The 21,537-nt window shown below is 40.5% G+C and overlaps 1 protein-coding gene and 1 long non-coding RNA gene across 2 annotated transcripts in view; one reads left to right on the top strand and one right to left on the bottom strand.

Annotated features, from left to right (window-relative positions):
• Window positions 1-969: 969 nt before the first annotated feature.
• Window positions 970-1,866, bottom strand: LOC116961563. The gene is made up of 2 exons (XR_004407047.2): window positions 1,075-1,866; window positions 970-1,043 (listed from the first exon to the last, which is right to left on the bottom strand). It is a non-coding gene; the product is annotated as an uncharacterized LOC116961563 (long non-coding RNA).
• Window positions 1,867-8,218: 6,352 nt separating this feature from the next.
• PTBP3 (polypyrimidine tract binding protein 3) overlaps window positions 8,219-21,537 on the top strand; it is a 42,301-nt gene continuing 28,982 nt past the window's right edge. The window contains exons 1-2 of the mRNA XM_032993007.2: window positions 8,219-8,284; window positions 20,590-20,665. Coding sequence (XP_032848898.2) covers window positions 20,641-20,665 — 25 coding nt within the window. The 5' untranslated portion in view covers window positions 8,219-8,284; window positions 20,590-20,640. The remainder of the gene's footprint in view (window positions 8,285-20,589; window positions 20,666-21,537) is intronic.

Here is a 21,537-nt window from a genome sequence, read left to right on the forward strand (position 1 = left end):
TAAACACAGCTTTTAGTAGCCTAGTAAAACAATATCTCCCTTTTCTTCACTGTCAGCAAAATTCTGCCAAGATTCTGCACCCAGTTTCTGCAATGCATCAGGCCCCTGTGTGAAAGACACAGAATGGTAAATTGCATGTCTACCTGTCACTTTGAGTGGCTCATTCAAAGGAATTGGTTTGCTCAGAGGAAGTGTCTTGTTCAGTTCCTCTCCAGAAGCAACAGCAGAGTCAAAGATGCAAGTTGTATTGCTGAGCCAGGGTGCAGTGGGCAGTCTCATGGAGAGTCCATACCCCACCAGGAGCTGCCAGCCATAGCAGTGCGTGGTAAGGCAGGCAGGGGTTGGACATGGAAACCTGTGGCTGCTCTCTCCAGACGTCTGTTCTGCCCCCCTACTGGAAATCGCTGTCCCCAGACCAGCTGGACTAACCCCAACAAAAAGGTGGAGGAGCAGGTTACTTTTTAAAATCTGGTTTGTGTAATGACCTTACAAGTAGTTGGGTCAGAACAGCTGAGAAGCTGGCAAGTTGCAGTAAAGTGTAAGGTTTAATTAGGACTGTTACTTCCTGAGCTATGGTTGCTAGTGAAGGCCTTCTGTTGTCATGTTGGAGCAAAGCTGAATGTCCCAGCTGAGGACAACCCTGGTAAGGAATCTCTGTTTTTTTGGTTTTCGGTTTTTTTTTTTTTTTTTTTTTTTTTTTTTTCCCCCAGGAAACTAAACAAATAAGTTCCCACTAGAAGTTGTATTGTATTGCATTCCCAGAAACATAGCACATCTGACTATGTACACATAACATTTTACAAAGAACTGAGAAGTTTTAACAGAAAAATTACATGAAAGACAACAATGTATCAAATTATTCTGAGTAAATAGGAGATAAATAAAATGGAGAATAGCATATTTTCCCATTAAATTCAAAGCAGTTTAGAAGACATTTTAGCTTCCAAATACTAATGACTTTTTTTTTAAAATAATTTTTAAAACCATATGGTAATGAGTTTGTTGCAATGAATTAGCACTCACACAGGAATTACTTGATATGCCTGGATGGCAAAAATAAGAAGCAATTGTAACAAAGATGTCTAAACTATTGATTTATTGCGATGGCAGTACAATTTGGAAGATAGTCATGAAAGCTGACAATTCACAGTACTCACATATATTGTTTAAAATGACTTAACAGTAGATGTTGGGGAAAAGATGAAAAGTCATATTTCTTTACTTGTTAACCTGGCAAGAAAAGAGCAAAGGTGGTTTTAAATTGTTCACTGAAAAGTTTGAACATAATCTTTCTCAAATTTCTTTCCCTGAGTTTCATAATAAGTATAATTTCTGTCTTATAGAATTGCAAACTAAAACACAGAATGGTAAGTAGTCATGCCAGATCAGACCCAGTGAAGAAATGCAGAGGTCTGAGATTGAGGGTTCTACATTCCCTCTTGGTATTGAATCAGTGTACACAGAATGTTGCATTCTGATTACAGCACATGGTAACAATATGACTTCAGGACTACATACTGATTTTGTGGCAAGCATTAAGAACTGACTGAATCAGAATGGAGAAAGTATTCTCAGTGTTGAGAATCTATTAAAAGTTTTTTTCTGTGGTAAACAGATTGGCTAAATTCCAAAACAGATTTGTACAACAGGTTTGACAGAACAAAACCTCAAAACATAAAACCAGACCAGGTTTGGTGTTTTGTTTTGTTTTGTTTTGTGGGTTTGTTTTGTTTTTAATATAATACAGGAAAGTATTAGTAATATGGACAATAGGAACATCAATAAGATATGAATGAGAATAATATGGTAGGTGTTAGTTTCTTTAAACCTGATATGAATAACCTCAAAGACAAGTAATTTTCAATAAAATGTTGCATTGCTGAAGACAAATAAACAATCTGTTTAGAATAGATCACACTGACTGATTTTGTCTGTCTTATCATATTTGTATGCTAAGTAGGCTAATTATTGTGCACCCAGGGCCTGATGCTGTAATTGGCTCTGCGCATACAGACCTCTGTTCTTGCTTGAAGTTCTACTGAATTAAATTACACCATATACCTCTTTAAAGTAAACGAGACCATCATTCAGTTTATATGTTCTTATAAAAGAAGCAGCTGAAACACAGCATTCAACCCAATCACACCTAGTTTATAGACAGTACAACTCCACCGACTTCCTGAAAGTTGCAAGAAACATGAATTTAACATGGATCAAGAAGAATGCAATTTAAAGAAATTGGAAAAGGAGAGAAAGAGACACACTGAATCAGGGAACCAAGGAGAGAATAAAAGAATGAGTAAAATAAGTGGACCAATTAAAAAGAAAAACAAACAAACAATCACACTAAAATTGCCACAGTGAAGGTAGGAATAAAATTCTTAGAGCCCAAGTTTGCTTGCTAGAAGTGTTTTCTCATGCATTGCCTTTATCTATCTCTCCTCCTTTCACTTATTCCCTCACAGGAAGGCAATGTTTACATTTTTCTTCCTTTCTGTAGTTCTCTGCATGTGTTAGCAAGCAGCTTGCAGGCCCTATCACAAAGGATTTATTTATTTTTCTATCATAACAATCTATCAAAATTTCTATTAGTTTTGTGAACTGTAGTTGAAAATTAATTTAAAAGCGTTCTTCAACAGCAGCACAGTCTAGATTATTGGTGAAACTCACTTATTCCTATTTTTATAGTATGCAGACCAATTACAGGAGAATCCTCATAGTATTTTTAAATTACATTATATATTTAGCTTCTAACAAGAAACATGTGTGTGAAAGGGTGAAACTGTAAGATATTTTTCACAATCTGGTCTCTAAAGAAAAGATCTTTCAAAGGATTAAAAATTAATTAATTTTATTTATATATATTAAAATATATAATTACTAACATATGTAATATATAATATATTGAAAATAATGAATATATTAGTATATTCTCATAGGTCTGTGTATATTAGAATATATTTATCATATATAATATATATTTTTATATATATTCTCCCCTCTTTTTATCATCAAAAATGATGCAAATGTAATTGATTTTGAGTCTGGTGAGTATTCATTTTTTTTCAAATGAATACTCACCAAAGTATTTCTAATCTTATCTCAGCTGTCAATATGCTTGGTGGCATTTTTTGATGATGGTGATTTGTCCTCATGGGGGAATAGAAAAGCAAACTTTTAAACACTCCTTTATGCTTAACAAAATCTACTGTTTTCAAAAACTTAATCTTGGAAATTGACCAATTAAATCAAACAATACACTCATAACCTCATTTTTTTCACAGGTGATGATAACCTTGAAACCAAAAACTGATCTAAAGTGGAAACCATATGAAACCACAACTTTCCCATAATCTCCACCTCGGTCTGCAACTTCTGCCAGATTGGAAAATTCAGGCTGAATTTAAAGGATGTATGAGGTTGTGCTATCAAACCACAAAAACTTAGAGTACACAGGGGAAATGAAATTTCCTTCTCTCTATTCGATGCTTTTCTTACCTCCTGCCCTAACAGTCCTAAACTAGAGATACAGCATACAGACACACTTTTTGACTTGGATTAGGGGACCAACCCGGTTGACACATTTCCTAGTTAAAAAAAAAAAGTATTTTTTTAAATGCAGATTAATTCTCCAGTACAGTGTATGGGCTGGCCACACTGGCAGCTGTGATAGCAAAGACAGACCAATATGGTACCATGTTTGGGAGAAAAAAAAAAGGAGAAAAAGGATGAGAGACAGCAGTGTCTTGCTCCTATAGACCTCATAACCTTCAGCTGAAAAAGTTTAATTCTATTTTTAGATAACAGGACTCTCAACTTACAGCCTTTGATCAAACCCAGTCCCCCATTTTGGTGTGTATGTTCCATGAACTCCAAAGCACTCATTTTCCTAGGCACTTCTTGATACAGACAGGAATGAGGCCAAGTACTTGAAGAACTTGCTGCCTACCAGCTTCTTCTTCAGTCATTCCACTTGCTCTCCCTATAGCAGGGCTCGAAAGACTTTCTGTCACATTCAATTAAAATACCCATTGGCAGGTGATAGGACACAGGTGATAGGTATCATGTCAGGAAGTGCTTGCAGTTCACTTGCCAAATATGTTTTAATTACTTGAAGGGAGACAGGATTGGAAATTATAATCCTCAAAAGCCTGTGTGCCAGGCCAAGCCTTGCACCAAGTGAACTCCAGGAGATGAAAATATATAACAAATCCCATTGCTTCCTGTAAAGGATGATTTCATGTACTGTGATTGTATTAGTCACAGAACAAATAAAAATACAAGCCTTTTCCCACTTTTGTCAAAGGTTTCACATTACAAGGGCACCAACCTGCAAATGACTTCTGAAAGCATATGGATTTGTCCCTCTTCTAATATTATCTGATCTTTCTACCTTTTAAGTTTTATTTTCAGGTGATTTTGTGCATCAGTCAAATAAGCAACTGTCACAATCTGCCACACTTAAAATGAAGACAGCTCTTGTACACATTAATCCTTCCTGTTCCAGGCAGGGGTTTAGCAGAGACCAGTGATACCTCTCCCTACCCACTTTCCCCCTCTTACACTCACATGCACATACTTCCCATCATTATCACACTTGTAACTTGCATATCTTGTGAAACACTGGCATCTCACGCTGAATTTTCAACTTGTTTGAACTGAAGCTGCCTCTTCTCCCGTGTTCTTACATGACTCATGTCAAGAGTGATACAAGAAACATCCATACCTCATATTTCTACAGAGACACAATACAAAACGACCTTTATCCCAAACACTGTGGCAGGTCTATATTTCCCCCCGAAGTCTGTCAGAGTCACAGGATGTAGATAATGCCAAAAATTGTCTTGGGACTCTCATCCATTTGATTGAGGCTACACATTTCTTTAATGCCACAGCCCAGAAAAGGAGTTAGTTCAGGGTGGTCCTTAAGGTCCGTACTACATGGGACACAAACTAGAGTAACATATTTCCTTCCAGTGTCATGGCACGCAGATGCCTCATCTGGTAGCTGCCTGGTCTCTCCACAGTACCTCCCACCCCTTGGGCTCCTACCTCTAGGAAACAGGATGCAGAAGCAACTCATTTGATCCTGAACACAGCCACCTCAGGTACATGTCTCTCCTCTGAAAGCCAAGGTGTCAGCCCTGGCCGGGGGGCCACACCACCCCCCCCGGCCGTGGCCGACGCCTCCACCCAGACAGAGCTGCTGAAGGCAGAGGCCGCGGCGCAGGCCTGGGGCTGCAGCGGGCGCCCGGACCCTTCTCCTGGGGCAGGGACGGGTGGCAGAGCTGCCTGCAGAAGCTGTGCCCGGGGGGAGGAACTCCTGCCACGGCTGGCTGGGCGGTGGGAGGTGGAGAGAAGGCTGCGTGGCATCAGGGAGGCTGAGGAGGAGTTGGGGAGATGGTTCCAGGTGCAGTCTGCAGTGGGGCCCCGTGGCCACATGGCCAAAAATTCCCCCACCGGCACACGCAGAAGGGAGCAGGGCCAGTAATGCAGAAGAATGGAAGCTTGTGGCATCAAGGACCTGCAGGTGGAAGAGACTTCCCCCAAAGCCTGAGGTGCCCTTGGATAACAGTTTCACCACTCTGCAGATTGAAGAGGAAAGAGTTGTCACATCAGGAGAGATGCTGAAGCTCAGTGAGGCAGCCCAATCTGCTCCCCACATAACAACCAGTGCAACTAAGGAAAGGCGATGGGTGATAATGGTGGGCGACTCTCTTCTGAGAGGTGCAGAGGCACCATCTGCCAACCTGGTGCACTCTCCAGAGAGGTGTTCTGGGTGCCGGGGGCTTGTGTCAGGGGTGTCATCGAGAGGCTGCTGAGCCTCGTACAGTCCACTGACTGTTATCTGCTGCTGTTGTTTCACAAGGTCACCAGTGATACAACCAGCAGCAGTCTGAGGAGTATCAAGGACTACAGAGCCCTGGGAGCAGTGGTGAGGCACTCTGGAGCACAGGTAGTTTTTTCAACCCTCCCATTCAAAGGGAAGGGGTTTGAAAGGACCAGCTGAATGTGGAAAATCAACAAATGGTTATGGACTGGTGCCACAGCCAGGGCTTCAGCTACTTAGACGACTGGCCTCGCTGGGGGTTGACAGAGGGATTCCAGCCAGAAAGTCAGCTTCATCAGGGACACCGTTTAAATGCCTCCATGCAAATGCACATAGCATGGGGAATGAACACCATGAGGAAGAGAGGTGCACGTGCCTGAACTTATTGGCATCACGGAGATGTGGTGGGATGGCTCCTATGACCGCAGTGTTGGGATGGAAGGATACAGGCTCTTTAGGAAGGACAGGCAGGGGGGGTGAGGAGGGAGGATCACCCGCTATGTCAGTGACCAGCCGGAGTGCATGGAGCTCTGCCTGGGGATGGAGGAGGAGCCAACACAGAACTTATGGGTGAGGATTAAAGGGAAGGCAGGGACAGGAGACATTATAGTGGGGGTCTGCTACAGGCTACCTGACCAGGAAGACGGAGCAGATGAGGCCCTCTATAGACAGGTAGGAGCAGACTCATGTTCACAAACCTGGTCCTCATGGGAGACATGGATTTGATGAATGGACCACTCGGTGGATAAGGAATTGGCTGGAGGGTTGTACTCAAATGTCAGATGTCCAAGTGGAGAGCAGTGCTAGGTGGTATTCCTCAGGGGGCTGTGCTGGGACAAACACTGTCTAACATTTCTGTTGGCAACACGAACTGTGAGATTGAGTGCACCCTCCTCAAGTTTGCTGACAACCCCAAGCTGAGTGTTGCGGTGACACGCTGGAGGGAAGGGATGCCATGCAGAGAGACCTGGACAGGCTGGAGAGGTGGGCCCGTGCCAACCTCATGGAGTTCAACAAGGCCAAGTGCAGGGTCCTGCCCATGGGTCGAGGCAATCCCAAGCACAAATCCAGGCTGGGTGAGGGGTGGATTGAGAGCAGCCCTGCAGAGAAGGACTTGGGGGTACTAATGGATGGAAAACTGACTGTGTGCCAGCAAAGTGCGCTCGCAGCCCAGAAAGCCAACCATGTCCTGGGCTGCATCAAGAGAAGCGTGGCCAGCAGGGCCAGGGAGGGGATTCTCCCCCTCTGTCTCATTGTCATGAGACCCCCCCCCTGCATTGCTATGCTCAGGTCTGGAGCCCCCAACAGCAGAAGGACACGGAACTGCTCGAGTGGGTCCAGAGGAGGCCACGAAGATGTTTGGGGGGGCTGGAGCTGCTCCCTGTGAGGACAGGCTGAGAGAGTTGGGGGGGTTCAGCCTGGAGAGGAGGAGGCTCCGGGGAGACCTTATAGCAGCCTTCCAGTGCTTAAAGGAGGCTAGCGGAAAAATGGGGGGAGACTCTTGATCAGGGAGTGTCGCGATAGGATGAGGGGTAATGGTTGCAGACTGAAAGAATGTAGATTGAGATTAGATGTAAAGATGAAATTCTTCCCTGTCTGGGTGGTGAGGCACTGGCAGAGGGTGCCCGGAGAAGCTGTGGCTGCCCCTCCCCCTGGAAGGGTTCCAGGCCAGGTGGGACGGGGCTGGGAGCAACCCGATTTAGTGGAAAGTGTCCCTGCCCGTGGCAGGCGGGTTGGGGCTAGATGATCTTTAAATTCCTCTCCAACTGAAACCACTCTGTGATTCTGTGTTAGTTACCAGCCAGGGCCGTGCATAACTCAAGCGTCCCATCCAGCTCCGCAGGCCTCACACAAACTTTTCTTGTCCTCTCCCCCTCTCTCCTTCCTGTGGCCCAGTGAATTTACACCTCCCATCACTGGCTGTAACATAACAAGACTTCGCTGTCCGCTGCGATGCGACTTTACAGGGGGCAAGCTACCAGCACCCAGCTCGGGGGAGGCCCACAGCGGTCTCGCCGGGGTCCTCCCAGGCCCGCTGCGGGGCGAGGGCCCACAGGGCGGGAGGGCGCCGAGGCACCTGAGGGACGGCGGGTGCCGGGGCCCCGCCGCCAGCCGCCGGCCCGCCCGCTGCTCCCCACGGCCACGTAACGGGCCGCAAGGGCGGGAGGAGGCGGACACCCACGCCCACACCCACACCCAGAGAAACCGCGGGACTGAGCCACCGGCGCCCCCCCTCAGGGCGCATGAAGGGGCGGGAGGTGGGAGACGTCCCGCTCCTCCGCGCTTCCCGCGGGCTCCCCGCCCCCGGCCGGCCCACCGCTCCCGCTGATTGGTCCAGGGGACGGTAAGTACCTGCCGCCGCTGCGGGGCCCGGGTCGCGGAGGTGGTTTATAACGGCGAGCGGCGGCGCTCTGAGGGCGCCGTCCTGAGAGCAGCGGACTGCCGTGCCCGGAGGTAGGCGGGCGGGGGCCGGGGCCGGGGCCGGGGCCGGGGGAGGTACCCACCGCCCCCGGCGGAGGGAGCAGGGCGAGGGGAAAGGTGGGTGTCGCGGAACCCTCGGGCTCGGGCTGGGGATATCGCCGCGGGCTGCTCCGCCGGGCACACTTGGAAGGAGGGAACCGGCAGCCGTTACTGGCCTGGACCTGAGGGACCCACTGGGAGCGTTCGCGGAGAACTCTGTGGTAACCGGGGCGGGCGGGTTTCTCTTTTTTTGGGGGGGTTCTTTTTCTCCTCATTTTTTGCGCTCCTTTTCTCTCGCGCATCCGCTCACCTCTCTCTCCCCTCTCCCCTTCAGTGGGGTTTGGGGGCGAATATTTCCACACCGATGCTGGTGGCAGACCCTCCTCTCCGGAGGGCTGTGATGTCAGCCGTCCAGCGCTGGGGTGGAAGCGGAGCGTGGGTCCCGGCTGCGGGTGGGGATGCTCTGGGCGCTGCACCGCGGGGCTGAGGCTACTCTCATGGAACAGCCGCGGCCCTGAGGGGTTTGGGGGGGGGGGGGGGGGGGGGGGCGGGCTCTTGCCCCTCGGATGCGGCCTGTCGGCAGGTTTTTAATCTTAGTATAGAGTTACCCTTTTTAATCTGTTGAAAATCTCTTTGACACGCTGCTTTCTCAACAGTGAGTGAGGGTCGTGGTGAGTTTTTGAAGGCTGCAGTTTCACGTGGAAACAGGTTTTGTACCTCAAGTCTGGCAGGTGGTTGTGGTAGAAAAAACGTGGGGGTGCTGCTGTTTGGCATGTCGCTGGTGCCTCATAGATCTGTGTATGTGGAAGTGAATTGACTGACTTCTATTCTGCAAGGTTAATCAATAATCAGAGTGATTATTCATGTAGTCTTAAATGTGTTTTTATAGACTGGACTGAAGGTCTTAAGTACATGGTACATTGTTGGTGATAAAATTTATACACTATGTGGTCCTCAGAAGATAAAATTATTTCTAGCAAGTTTGAAATATTGTGATCCTGTTGTTGGGATAGTATGATGTACACTGACTTTTGTCATACGTTTTGATAAAGTTTCTTAACTTGAAACTAAGTAATAAAACCAGGTTCATTATATGTACTGCCAACTTCTCTTACTACTTTTTAAGTGCAAACGTGATTGCTGGTACTGTTTCCTGTGCCTATTGCTATTCCAAAACCCAGATCCTGGGAAGTTTGACCATGGTGGGTCAACTATCCCAGGAAATTAACTATACCTAATGTTGGTAAAGTACTTTTTTTTTTTTTTTTTTTTCTTTTCACCATAACAATATGCATACATGAAAATGGAAATGATCACTAAAGACATTGCTTCTAACTTCATGCAAAGATGTAGATATTATTAATTTAAAGTGCGTCCTATATCTCTGTGACCTACAGAATCTTAGCTGTTCTTGAAATCAAGGAATTCTGAAACAGAAGACTTTTTTTCTTCCTGATGACTCAAAGCATTGTGGCCAAATTTCTGACTTCCTAATACTATTTTCTTTTTGATTAATCAACATTTATACAAGAGTGTTCTTGTTCATCTGCCTCCTTATAGAGACTCCCACTGCAACAGTGCTAAAAGGCATCAGAGATTTGTATTTGTAAGTTAAATTCAGCTACTTCAGTACTGGATTAAATCTTCAGGTTTAACAAGGCTTCTGAGTTCCAGAAGAAGATGCTTAAACTCTTAGAGACATCAACCATTTGCACATTATTATCTTTAAGTTTCTCACTCACGAGTCTTTTCTGGATTTATATTCTACATAGAGTAGAATTGCATAGCTTACTTTTTCCTGTAGTTTCTTCATCAATATCTGTTTTTAACCCACTTTGAGTTATGTGCTTGTGAAGAATACCTAATGTAAGCTTTGTATGACTGAAGTGATTCCTCCTTATGAGCTTGCTGTTCACTGAGCAAACTTCTTTACTGTTAATATCCAATATAATAAAAAATGGGAATTATTTGTCACAATTAGAAACATGAAAATAACAAAATACAAATCAGTCTCATAATTTCCATACCAGTTGTGAAATTACTGTTTACTTGATGTGGTCTATAGTTAAGAAATCAATCTGCTTAGGTACTCTGTGGAGGAAGATAAGCAGATAAGTATGCTGGGTCCTACCAGGGAGTATTTATGAAGTTTTCTGCCGAACTAATCTTGTGCTAGCTGAAGCACCTCTGGAGGTATTAAGAGATAAGCACAAGTGTGTTTAGGTCAACTTTCTTTTAAAGGATATCCTGATTAAACATAATATTTGTCAAAATGTGAGGATGAGAGTTAGTTATGTAATAAAAGTATGCCTACAGCGGTTCTTTCAAGGTACAGTTTTTAATTCTTTTATTTTTCACTTACTAACTGTTGCACAGAATTGCACTCTTGCCTTTGTTTTTTATTTTTTTTTTTTCTGATTTTGACCATTGTATATAATTTGTACTTTAAATTTCCTTTTGTGCTATACAGTCTTTATGGAAGACTACATCTGAGACTTTTTTTCACCTCCTTTCACCATGTGAAAATAGGGTCAATCTTTTCAGGTCTGTGGATGGTACTTTTACATTACAGTAAGAGGCAGCATTTTTGATACTGTGATGCAGAGAGAAAAGGGTAAAAAAAAAAAAAGTGTTTTGATTGTTCCTGTTGATACCACTCTTCCCTGCTCTTAGTGTTTCCCTGTTAGCTAAAGTTGTTCAAACTCAGGACTGTTGCCAGAAGTGCAGTACCATCCTCGGCAGCACATTTCTGCACCTCCTTCGTGGTGTAGCAATTGTTGTGTGTGAACTGCATAGTAAATTATTCTTCTGCCTTGCAGTTGTTAGTCACTGCAGGTGGAGCTGTGAAAACATGAGTGGGGAATTAGATGATTGTCTCTGCTCACTGCAGCCCTTAGATCAATTTAAATTCTCCAAGAAACCTGTGAAACCTGTGATTGGTCTTCCTGCGAAAACCAACAGAATGAATGTTCATATGATTTGGTTATCTAATTATCTTTGCAATCAACTTTCTTTATCACACTCTACTACAAGTAATTGAACTTGCTGCCATTCTTATTCATTAAAAGACATTGTGGCTTACCGTGGCATTTAAAGACAGGTAGAAGACAGGTCAGGCTTTCTCAGAAGTGAATACCAGAAGCAAAGCAATCAAAATAATGTTTGCCTACTTAGACTTGTGCAAGTGTGCATATTTCACACAAGTCTACAAGTGTATGGTGGAGTCGGTACTCCCTACTAGCATCTTACCATTTAAACAAAGCATTGCTATCTCTTGGGAGGTGGGTTGCATTAATAATGGGAATAAGGATGATTCGGAATCTTACCATGTCTTCTGGTTTGGGATCAGACCATGTGGAAAAATCAGGGACTGGTAACCCTTTTCTTGTCTTTAGGTAGCATGGTAGCTACATGTGCAGTGGCACATGAGAAGGATGTGAAATAACTTCTATATGTAATGAAGAGCAGGCCACTGCATATCTGTTCTACCGCACCTTGCAGTGATTTGGTTAAGAGTTATTGCACTGACTTTTCATTCTTACTAGGTAATTCCTAGAATGCAATAATTCGGAAAAGGCCATAGATGTCTTTGAAGGGAGGATTCAAAGCATATTTTTACACTCGTCCGTAGTGCAAGGTCTGCATTTGAGTGTGTAAACTATTCTTCAACTCTTTGAGATCAACTCCAATATCTTAAAGGTCTTTTCCAACCCAAATGATTCTATGTTTCTATATTCCCTCTGCCTTTTAACCATAACATTTTCTAGACTTGAAACATTTACAGTACTGTTTGGCAGTCAGCATTAAGAGCATGTTGCTACAGTGACCCCAAGAACCACTGCAAATTAAATGAATATAACACCTGAGTATTCTACTGACTTGTAACACTGCCAGGTGACTGAGTTTAATTCATAAATTACAAGTAATGCTTCTTGGATTTGTTAGGCCTTCTTTTTCTACCTAGAGTTCTTTGGCTTGATTAGGATTTTCTTTCTGGTTCCACTTCCATGGATTTTTTTGGTTGTTCATTTTCTCATTTTACTACCCACTATAGTGCATTCATTTCCTTACTTTTTCTTGGTTTGTCAGTTCTCCTGTTTCTGTTTTTCTAGGCTCTCATTTCTCTTTCTTGTTCCTTGTATACAGACAAGCTTTTTGTTCTGACCTTGTGGTACCAGGAAAACTACTCTAGCTTCATGTCTGTTCCTTCCCCTTTGTTTCAGTTACCTGTCCTTTCCCAAAACACAGTCTGAGGTATGTAGTAATTTTTTTGTAATATTATTCAGTGCACCGTACAAGACTGTGGTTGTGGCAGAAGCTGTAGTGCAAAACTTAGTCTGTGGAGAAAACTTCTTGAACTGAAAAGTGATCTGTTCATTTTTGTGTTTTTTTTTTTTTTTAATTTGGTTTCTGTCAGTGCTAGCAAACTTGTTTCTATATAATAGAAGTTGATAGAGGTATAGAAAAGCTTGATCTCCTTAGAAAACTGGTCAGTTTCAGATGAGTACAAGCTGCAGACATTCACAGTCTCTTGGGCTGTTTGGGTTTTTTAACTTATAAATGTTTTGGTTGGTTTGTTTTTTTCCCTCAGTCTTTCTCCTCCAGAAAATGATGTATTTATAGGGAAGGGGTACCAAAGTGTGAGTGAAAGTATGGGTGGCAAAACTACATATAGTCCAGTCTTATAGGTAAACTTAATGCATGAGCTAAAGTAGTGTTTAAAGGAGAAGTCAAAGAGTATAGGCATCATTTCCCGATAAGCAAATTAATCTCTCTAATTCTGTGCACTTTCAGATATATTTTTTTTTCCCCCAGATTAAAACCAGCTATCTGTTGCTTAAGAATCTTAGCTGTTTTAATTGTCATTAGTTTGGAAGTGCTATTTAACTCTGCCACTGAATAAGACTGTATTTATATAATTTAATTTTTTTCTGCACAATCCTGCTTTATCCACTACTACATGCCTTTCAATTTATTGAAATAGAGCTTGTGTATGTACAATGACTTTGTTTTCTAAAATAGAAAACAAATGTATGGAAATAAAATTAATTGCTCTAAAAATGTAAAAGTATCTTGAAAATAACTCTTCATTGCTAAGCCTTATCTGTAGGATCCCTTAACATACTCACTGTAGGGAAATTGGCTTACTAATGGCAATTTTTATCTTATCATCATGTAAAATAAGTCTCTAGTGTATGTGTATATATTTATAGGTGTTTATACACTAATGGGACCTCTGTGTAAATATAAAGATCGTTCAGTCTGTGCTGTGTTCCCCTGTTGCCTCTGCTCTCTGTTGCTTGATTTTGCTTTTATGGTTGCTCTCTGTAGGACTGAGGACTCGACAGTAACAACAGAAATACTGTCCTTGATGTAGAATCATCAAGGAACAAGATTATGTTTCATTAGGAACTTTTTATTTTTGTGAACTTTATTTTGGAGCCATAGGGTTAATATATTTGATATATGAAATTGACATTTTTAGTGTATATTTGTGACAAGCATGGCCTAGCATGCTGTGGACAATGTTCTCTTGGAAGAGCTCTTTATCATGGTACATGGTACTGCTGTTTCAGTGTGTACCTTAAAAGATAGGGAGAGGGACTCATAGAACATGACAAGAAAAAAGCCAGGTCTCAGCAGGATCCGGAGTTTTCAAAATATGAAATACAAAGACTAGATTAAAATTATGTTTTAGACTAGTGAGTGTAAATAACTTGATGTCTAACGAAAGCAATCTAATTTAAAACTAGACTGCTCAAAAGTAGTAATTAATTTAGTTAACAGTATTTTGAAAACACAGGATGAATGGATTTAAATATTAATGGAATTCAGGAGTTGTATTTGCTTCATAAGTTTTTTTTTCTCAGAATCATGTTTCTCCCATAGTTGGTTGTATATTTGTGAGCAAAAGGTTAGGGTTAAAAACTAAAGAAGTCATGCTTAACAGTAAAATTATTTAAGTGTTACTGTTAAACCACTTCACAGTATACTTTGATCAGGAAAAATTATTATTTTGTCAACTGACTTGTGAATTCTATTGAGAGCTGGAAGTAATGAAGACTATTAGAGGATATATTACTGTGAAGTAAAACTAAAGGAAAAACTTCATTTTGTGTGACTGGTGATATTTAGGAGATGGAATAAGAATGGAGAAGAGCTTGTCCATATACTGAAAAGATGGAGCATTCATTTAAACAAAAGATGTAGGCTTTCTAGATACAGGGGAGATTGTAAACCAAAATAGGGGCATATTAGTGCTGTGCTGTCTTCTGTTTCTCCAGTCAGTCTCAGATTACGACTTTGGCCTCATTTATATAATTAGTGTATTAATACTGAAGTTTTAATCTAAAGGATGATTTTTACAGTGGCTAGTTTATTACTAATTGTTCCAACAGATGAAGCAGAATTAGACTGAGGAACAGAGATTATTGCATGAGGAAGTGTCATGCAGTAAGAAACTGATAGGAAACTGCTAAGGAAGTAAGGAGGAAACAAAACACAGATGAGACACAAAGAACAAGAACTGTGGGTATCATAGGTGTGACCATATTTTTCCTGCATACAACTTTACTCTCCTAGAAAATATTAAGTAGTAATTGAATTTTCAGCTTGTGAATAGAAGTATTATACTCTGTTGATCTTGATGAAAGTATTTCATCTATTAGGACAAGAGCTTATTAAAGTAATTTGTGATGCACATCATCATGAAGACTTCTATTACTTTCCAACTACTTGGCTTCAAGTGTCTAATTCTTAGATCTTTAGTCCTAGAGTTATTTGATTGTTTGAGAACATGAATCTTCCCTTCAAAAAGTCAAAGAAGTCTGACTTTCATTGTTGTGGAGAAAAGCCTTAAATGTGAAATTGAAAATCAAATACTTGAAGTGCAAAAAATCCAAAACTTCACTCATGTTTGAGTGTCATGATTAAGTTAGAATGGGAATTTTAATTTTTTTTTTTTTTTTAGACAATTTGAAAGTCTCTGAAAATTTGTAAGTTAAAGTAGTTTAATGCTTTAAACTGAATGATTGGCCAGTTGAGAGACAGATCTTTTTTGGTAGCTTCCTATGAATCCATGATCATTCTTGGATGCATGGGAAGCAAGAATTTTCTTCTCAAAATATTATTTTCTTAAACTGTTACATATTTAGTTTAGAGTCTTGGTTTTTTTTATGATCACTGCCTATAGCTTCCTTCTGTTTCAGCTTACTGAAGTGGCAGCTTTTTCTTTGTGAAGTCAGTTTATTTTTTATATAAATACATGATTTTATTTCCCTATGCTTACCTCTACTTCATTTGAAATCTTTTTATTTTGATATCTATGGCATCGTACTTCACATTAAATCCTCATTTTGGAAGTAGGAGTTGTATCTCTATTGTGAACGTGGTTGGTGGAAGACGGAAGGAATGTAATAGGTGTTTATAGAGTTTATTGCAGAATTAGAAGGTAATGGAAATTTTTACTCTTCTTGTGTCATTTAACTTTTTTTTCGCAATCAGATTCTATAAAAATAAGGTATGCATTAGAAGAGTTCATTTATTTTTAACAACAGTTTTTCACTGGTATAGATTGGAATTGTCATATTTCAAACTGTGCCCTTTTTGGAACGGTAATTCATTTGTTGACATATAGAATCTTGTAGAAAAGTGTAGAAAACTTTAATTTATATGCAGGGAGAAAGGCGCTTAAAAATAATTATTTTCCCTTAAAATTGGGCCCCGCTTTTTGTTGTTCTAGCTATCTCATAATAAAAAGCTATGATCATATTCTTCCTGGTTGTTGACTAAGAAATAATAGTCCAGAAAGGTGACTAGCTATATTCTAGGAAAACAAACAATACGTATTTCAGATGATATATAAGTTTCTCAGAGACTATCCCATTTGTAATGAATTGAACTGTACTGAAGAACTTGTGACTAACAAGGAAGAGAGGAAGAAAATACTGCAGTTGAAAGTTGGGGAAAATAAAAGTAATTTTGTTTACATAGCCTTTTAATTTTTAAAAAGGCTGTTTTTATAGGATTAATTTGTTCTAGAAGTGATACTTTAACATAGTTTTGACAAATGGACATGTTCTAAAGAAACATTTCAGAGTACTAGACTTACCTTCCTGTTTATGACTATATGTGACTCTAAGACTTCAGAAACCTGGAGTTGTTGACTTTCAGATGTTTGCTATACCTCTTTGCTCTGAGTGCAGCATTGAACATACTTGAATTGCAGGACCATTAACATGTATTACTATCTGAAATTTCAAAATCATAGAACAGCTTAAGTAATTTCAAGACATCTGTTGCTGTAGTCTGAATCTGTGTAATATGCCTTATTTAATCAGGTAAATTGACCGTTGTAGATACAGAAGAATAATTTATTTCATTAACCTCTTGAATGCTACCCATTGTAAAGGCTCCTTACTGGACTGGTTACTTGGCATTACAAATTTTACCTATTTCTAAAGAAATGTCTGAAATCAAACTGATTTCCAAGGAACTGGTGTCTAATTCCTACTCAATAAATAAAGGAGAGAATAAACATGAACTAGCTGTAAGTTGCTCTGCTGCTCTTACCATACCTATCACCACTTAATAGTCCCATACAAATGCAGAATTATTCTTGTGAAATGAGAGGTGGGAAATCTTATGGTTTAAGAAAAATCAGTCTTAACATGTTAGGAAGACCTTAATGTGTTTGGAATGATGGGGTGAGTAAGGGAACAAAGGAGGGTGTTCCAGCCCTGGGCTGGTAGCTGTCCTTGTGTTGAATAATTCCACTTACCTACATTTACCACAAGTCTGAAGGAGGAATATTCACCACATAATTGGTACAGTCCTCCTGACACTCAAACAGAACTATGGTGCTGCTTTCTGAGTGTAGCTTTGTGCTGGAAGATGTACTTATCAGTGAAAGTTTAGGCTGCTGTGCTGATTTGTCCTGCATGCCTCTTCACCTTTGAGAGGCTCCACAGTGAACTGGTTTAATCAGCTCACTTGGATTAAGTAATTGTCTCATCTCGGACAGTTGTGCTGTGAAAACTGAAGCAGTAGTGATGGCATAAGAGCAGTGTAAGCTGGCATTCTTGCTGACAGAAGTGCCTGTCAATTGTCTGTAAAATGCAGGCAAAGAAGGATGTCAGGATAGCAAGTGTAGGCAGGATTTGGTTGCTCTGTCTGTTTCTGAGCTGGACTTAAACAGTGAATAACTAAGTAGTAGTCAACTGGAGACTTGTATACAGAGAGAAACTAGGGGCATGGTGGGACTCTCTAGACTCTGTAGAAAGATTCAGTAAGGATTTTGTAACACGCTACCTAGACTACACTAACTTGTGTGGACTTTTTCAGCCCACAAGGCCTTGCCAGCCCTTTTACCAGTGCAGTCTGTAGCAGATCTTTATCACCACATTAAATACTTCATGTTATAAATGATTTAAAAAATACCTTTCATCTCTGTCTGAGAAAGGAGATTGAACAAACAGGCTTCTTGAACTTTATTTCTTTATGGATTCTGTATGAATAGGGGTGGAAGGACACTGAAGCATATGTCATCTCCTTTACTAATGTAGAATATCGCCAACGTATGCACGTTATACTTAAACTTACATGAGAACTGTCATGGTGCCAATTTATCTCTGAATACTTCTAGAATATTTTAGCATTGAATTTGGTTTTGCTTTCAATCAATGACTGAGAAGGCTTATCAGTTACACTGATAGATAAATGATGAGATGCTCAAAAGCATCTTCATAGTGTTCTTGTACTTCAGAAATAATTTGGTCATTCACCTGCAAAAATGGTGGAGTTTCTAGCATCTCCCTTAGGCCACATCCTTCCAGTGGACATGTCATAATGAATAAATATGCTGCAATTGTATGAGTAAGTACATAACTTAGTATTGGTATCAAAAGTTATAAATTGGAATAGTGTTTCAGTCAAATCAAAATCTTATGGTTTTAAGAAACTAAGTTTTGTAATAGGGGTTCTAGACTTAGCATGACTGTGGCAGGCCAATTTTTCTATGATGTCTTGATTTAATGTTTTACTGTGTTTTTTTTGTTGTTGTTTTAAACGTAAGCACAGTTAAAGTATATTAGTTTAAAAATCCTCTTTGTATTAAACTGAAGATATGAAGACAGTTGTACATTTGTAATGATGATTGTTCCCTGTATTGAAAGAGGCTCAAAGCCTTACTAGTCTCTTATTAGACCAAGTAAAACAGTCAACTAGTCGAGCTTGGCATTTAAGAGCTTTTATTGTGTTTTGGCTGCTATGTTACCAGGTTAATGGCTGTCAGTGGAAAAGCAAAATCTAGGGAGCTGTTTTAGGAGATGGTGATAATGACGTACAGGCACGTGTCATGACTGAAGGCTATAATTTTGTGGTATAATTTTTCTGCTGTTGAAGCTGCTTTAGTCCCCTGTCCCGGTGCAGTTCATTTTGTGCTGCAATGAGCTACAGTTTCAATTGTGTGGATACAGGGCAGTTCTACTGAGACTTGTAATACAGATCACTGGTGATCTGAATTGTGTTTCTCTGTGTGTGTGTCTTTTTAACCTGGAATTGCTTCATTGGTTTACAGCTCAAGCCCACAAGCAATATTATTGCTGGGTGAAACTGTAGTAATGAGGTTGGCTAGAAAGGATGAATACTTCTTGAAAAGGTCACATGTATTTTCTTTTGGAATATGCTAGAACTTGTAAGAAAGCTGAATTATCTTTCAGGTTATGATTGATTTATATACTTTCGATATGATCTGTGATAGTAAGTTCTTGTCTTTGTAATTTGTTTCTAAGATCTGTCTGCTCATTAAGGTGTTCTGTTGTAAATCCTCAGTTAGTGGTTTCTGTGGTACCATCTAAGAATTTTGCTCAGAAATCAGTATAAAATTTATCAGTTGCATTTTTGTGTACCAAACTTACAAACTATCTAATGCTGTAAGTTGATGTAGTCAGTAAAAATTTAAGTTGAAAATAAATATTTTTTGTTGTAAATTATAGTATTCCATTTAATATGTATGTCTAACAGTTCATAATCCACAGATTTTTCTCATTTGTAGAATAATACCTCGACAACTTAAACTGATTTGTAAAAATCTTGCCATTACATATTTTCCTTACTTCTGCAAAAACTAAGTACATAGCTTGTCAAAATAGTAGATGGTGGTTTCTGTATTAAGATGTATATTTGAATCCTGAGTTGAATCAACTAAGAGGACTTTTGAAAACAGAAGCTGGAAAATTATTTTTTTTCTGAAAAAGTCTGTTGCAGTTGTTTTTTTAATATCAGTGCATATAAATTTAAATATGAATTAGTGAGAACACATGTTAAGTCCTTGAAATTAACTTATCTGTCAAGATGATAATAGATGTATTTGGGGCCAGGGTTTATAATGAAACCACAAAATAGCTACAAGTTTCCAAAAAAGGCACCTGCTGCCAGACTTGAATGTGCTAAATCTCCAAGTTTTTTCACAGACTTCTTAAAAAATGCAGACTTTTTTCTGTTGAATAAATGCTAAGTTAAACAAGCTAAAAGCCCCTACAACTGGAGTTACAGCAGTAGTGAGTTTTTTCTTCTCCCCTGTAAATAAAAGGAGGGATTGGCTTAATAAAAGTCCATCCTTAGTACTTTCTAACACTCACTAGCTGTGCATATTGTTGCTTTTGTTTAATTAGCAAGATACACATTTTACAATCAAAATATGCTCTTCGGGTGTTCAATACCTAAATGCTGACATACTCCAAGTACTTCTAGTAACAAAAAATTAATACTGATTTTGTATTAGTTACATTCCAGTATCCATCTAAATAGTGTGATATATGTTAGACATCTAGTAACCATTTCATTGACAAAGCTTAATTAATTGAAAATGTGACCATCCAAAGGAGCATAACTTGGGCTATATGACATATGGTGTAGTCCTTTGCTCAGCCGAATGGCTGCTTTTTACATTAGCCTGTATTTTTATTGCAAATGGATTTAATTGGTGGTAACTGAAAACTATTAGAATTGGAATTTATTTAAAATGTTTTTTACATTTTTTTATTTCTTAATGTAAAAATAATTTTGCAGTTTTTGCCACAATTAGATGTTGCATTTAAGTATACAGTAGCATCTTGAGACAGAAGGAAAAGTTGTGTTGTTGGCATTTTTTTCCTGAAAAATATGTTCACATCAGTGGTGGGTAAAGTGTATAGAAGGGGTGATCTTGGGAAGAATAAATTACAGGGATTGTTGTGCTTTTATATCAAGCCCTATCTTTGTAACAGCTTTTACTGGTAATTTTGTCTTTTATTTTTCAGTGCCAACTTGATGAGATTCTTCCTTCCGGTGTCAGTAACAACACTTTCACCATGAGCAATTCTACTCAACAAACAGGTATACATAAAAAAAAGATTTTAAAGATTATCACCGTTCTTCAACAGTGTGTGTTTTCTGTAAATGTATTACTTTTGTATTCTCTACTGCCACCGTGAGCAGCCTCACCAAGCTTTTTTGATCTGGTTCTCTACATATCTGCACAGATTGCTTTTTGGGGAGAAGGTGGGAAATTGGATAAAAATATGCAGGATAAGGAAAGTGGGTCTATTTAAGCAATGTGATGGCTCAGTGTGAAACCATGGCCACATAGTTCTTCAAACATGTTAAACAAATTCTGCCATACAAAGAAATTTATGCTCTGCCCCATTCCATGAGCCAAGAATCATGTAATGGTTTGGGTTGGAAGGGACCTTAAAGATTACCTAGTTCCAACCGCCCTCCGCCATAGGCAGGGACACCTTCCCCAGCCCAGGTTGCTCCCAGCCCCGTCCAACCTGGCCTTGAACCCTTCCAGGGAGGGGGCAGCCACAGCTGCTCTGGGCACCCTCTGCCAGTGCCTCACCACCTGCACAGGGAAGAACTTCTTCCTTATATTTAATCTAGATCTACCCTCTTTCAGTTTAAAACCATTACCCCTCCTCCTATCACTACACCCCCCGATAGAGTCCCTCCCCATCTTTTCTATAGTTCCCTTTAAGCACTGAGGGGCCACTATAAGGTCTCCCTGGAGCCTTCTCCTCTCCAGGCTGAATAACCCCAACTCTCTCAGCCTGTTCCCATAGGGGAGCTTCTCCAGCCCCCTTGATCATTTTAGTGGCCTCCTCTGGCCCCGCTCGAGCAGCTCCATGTCCTTCTGCTGTTGGGGGCCCCCGAGCTGGCCCCAGCACTGCAGGGGGGTCTCCCCAGAGCGGAGCAGAGGGGGAGAATCC

This window comes from Tyto alba, unplaced genomic scaffold (genome assembly GCF_018691265.1).
Source record: "Tyto alba isolate M040663 unplaced genomic scaffold, T.alba_DEE_v4.0 Super-Scaffold_13, whole genome shotgun sequence".
Classification (NCBI taxonomy): Eukaryota; Metazoa; Chordata; class Aves; order Strigiformes; family Tytonidae; genus Tyto; species Tyto alba.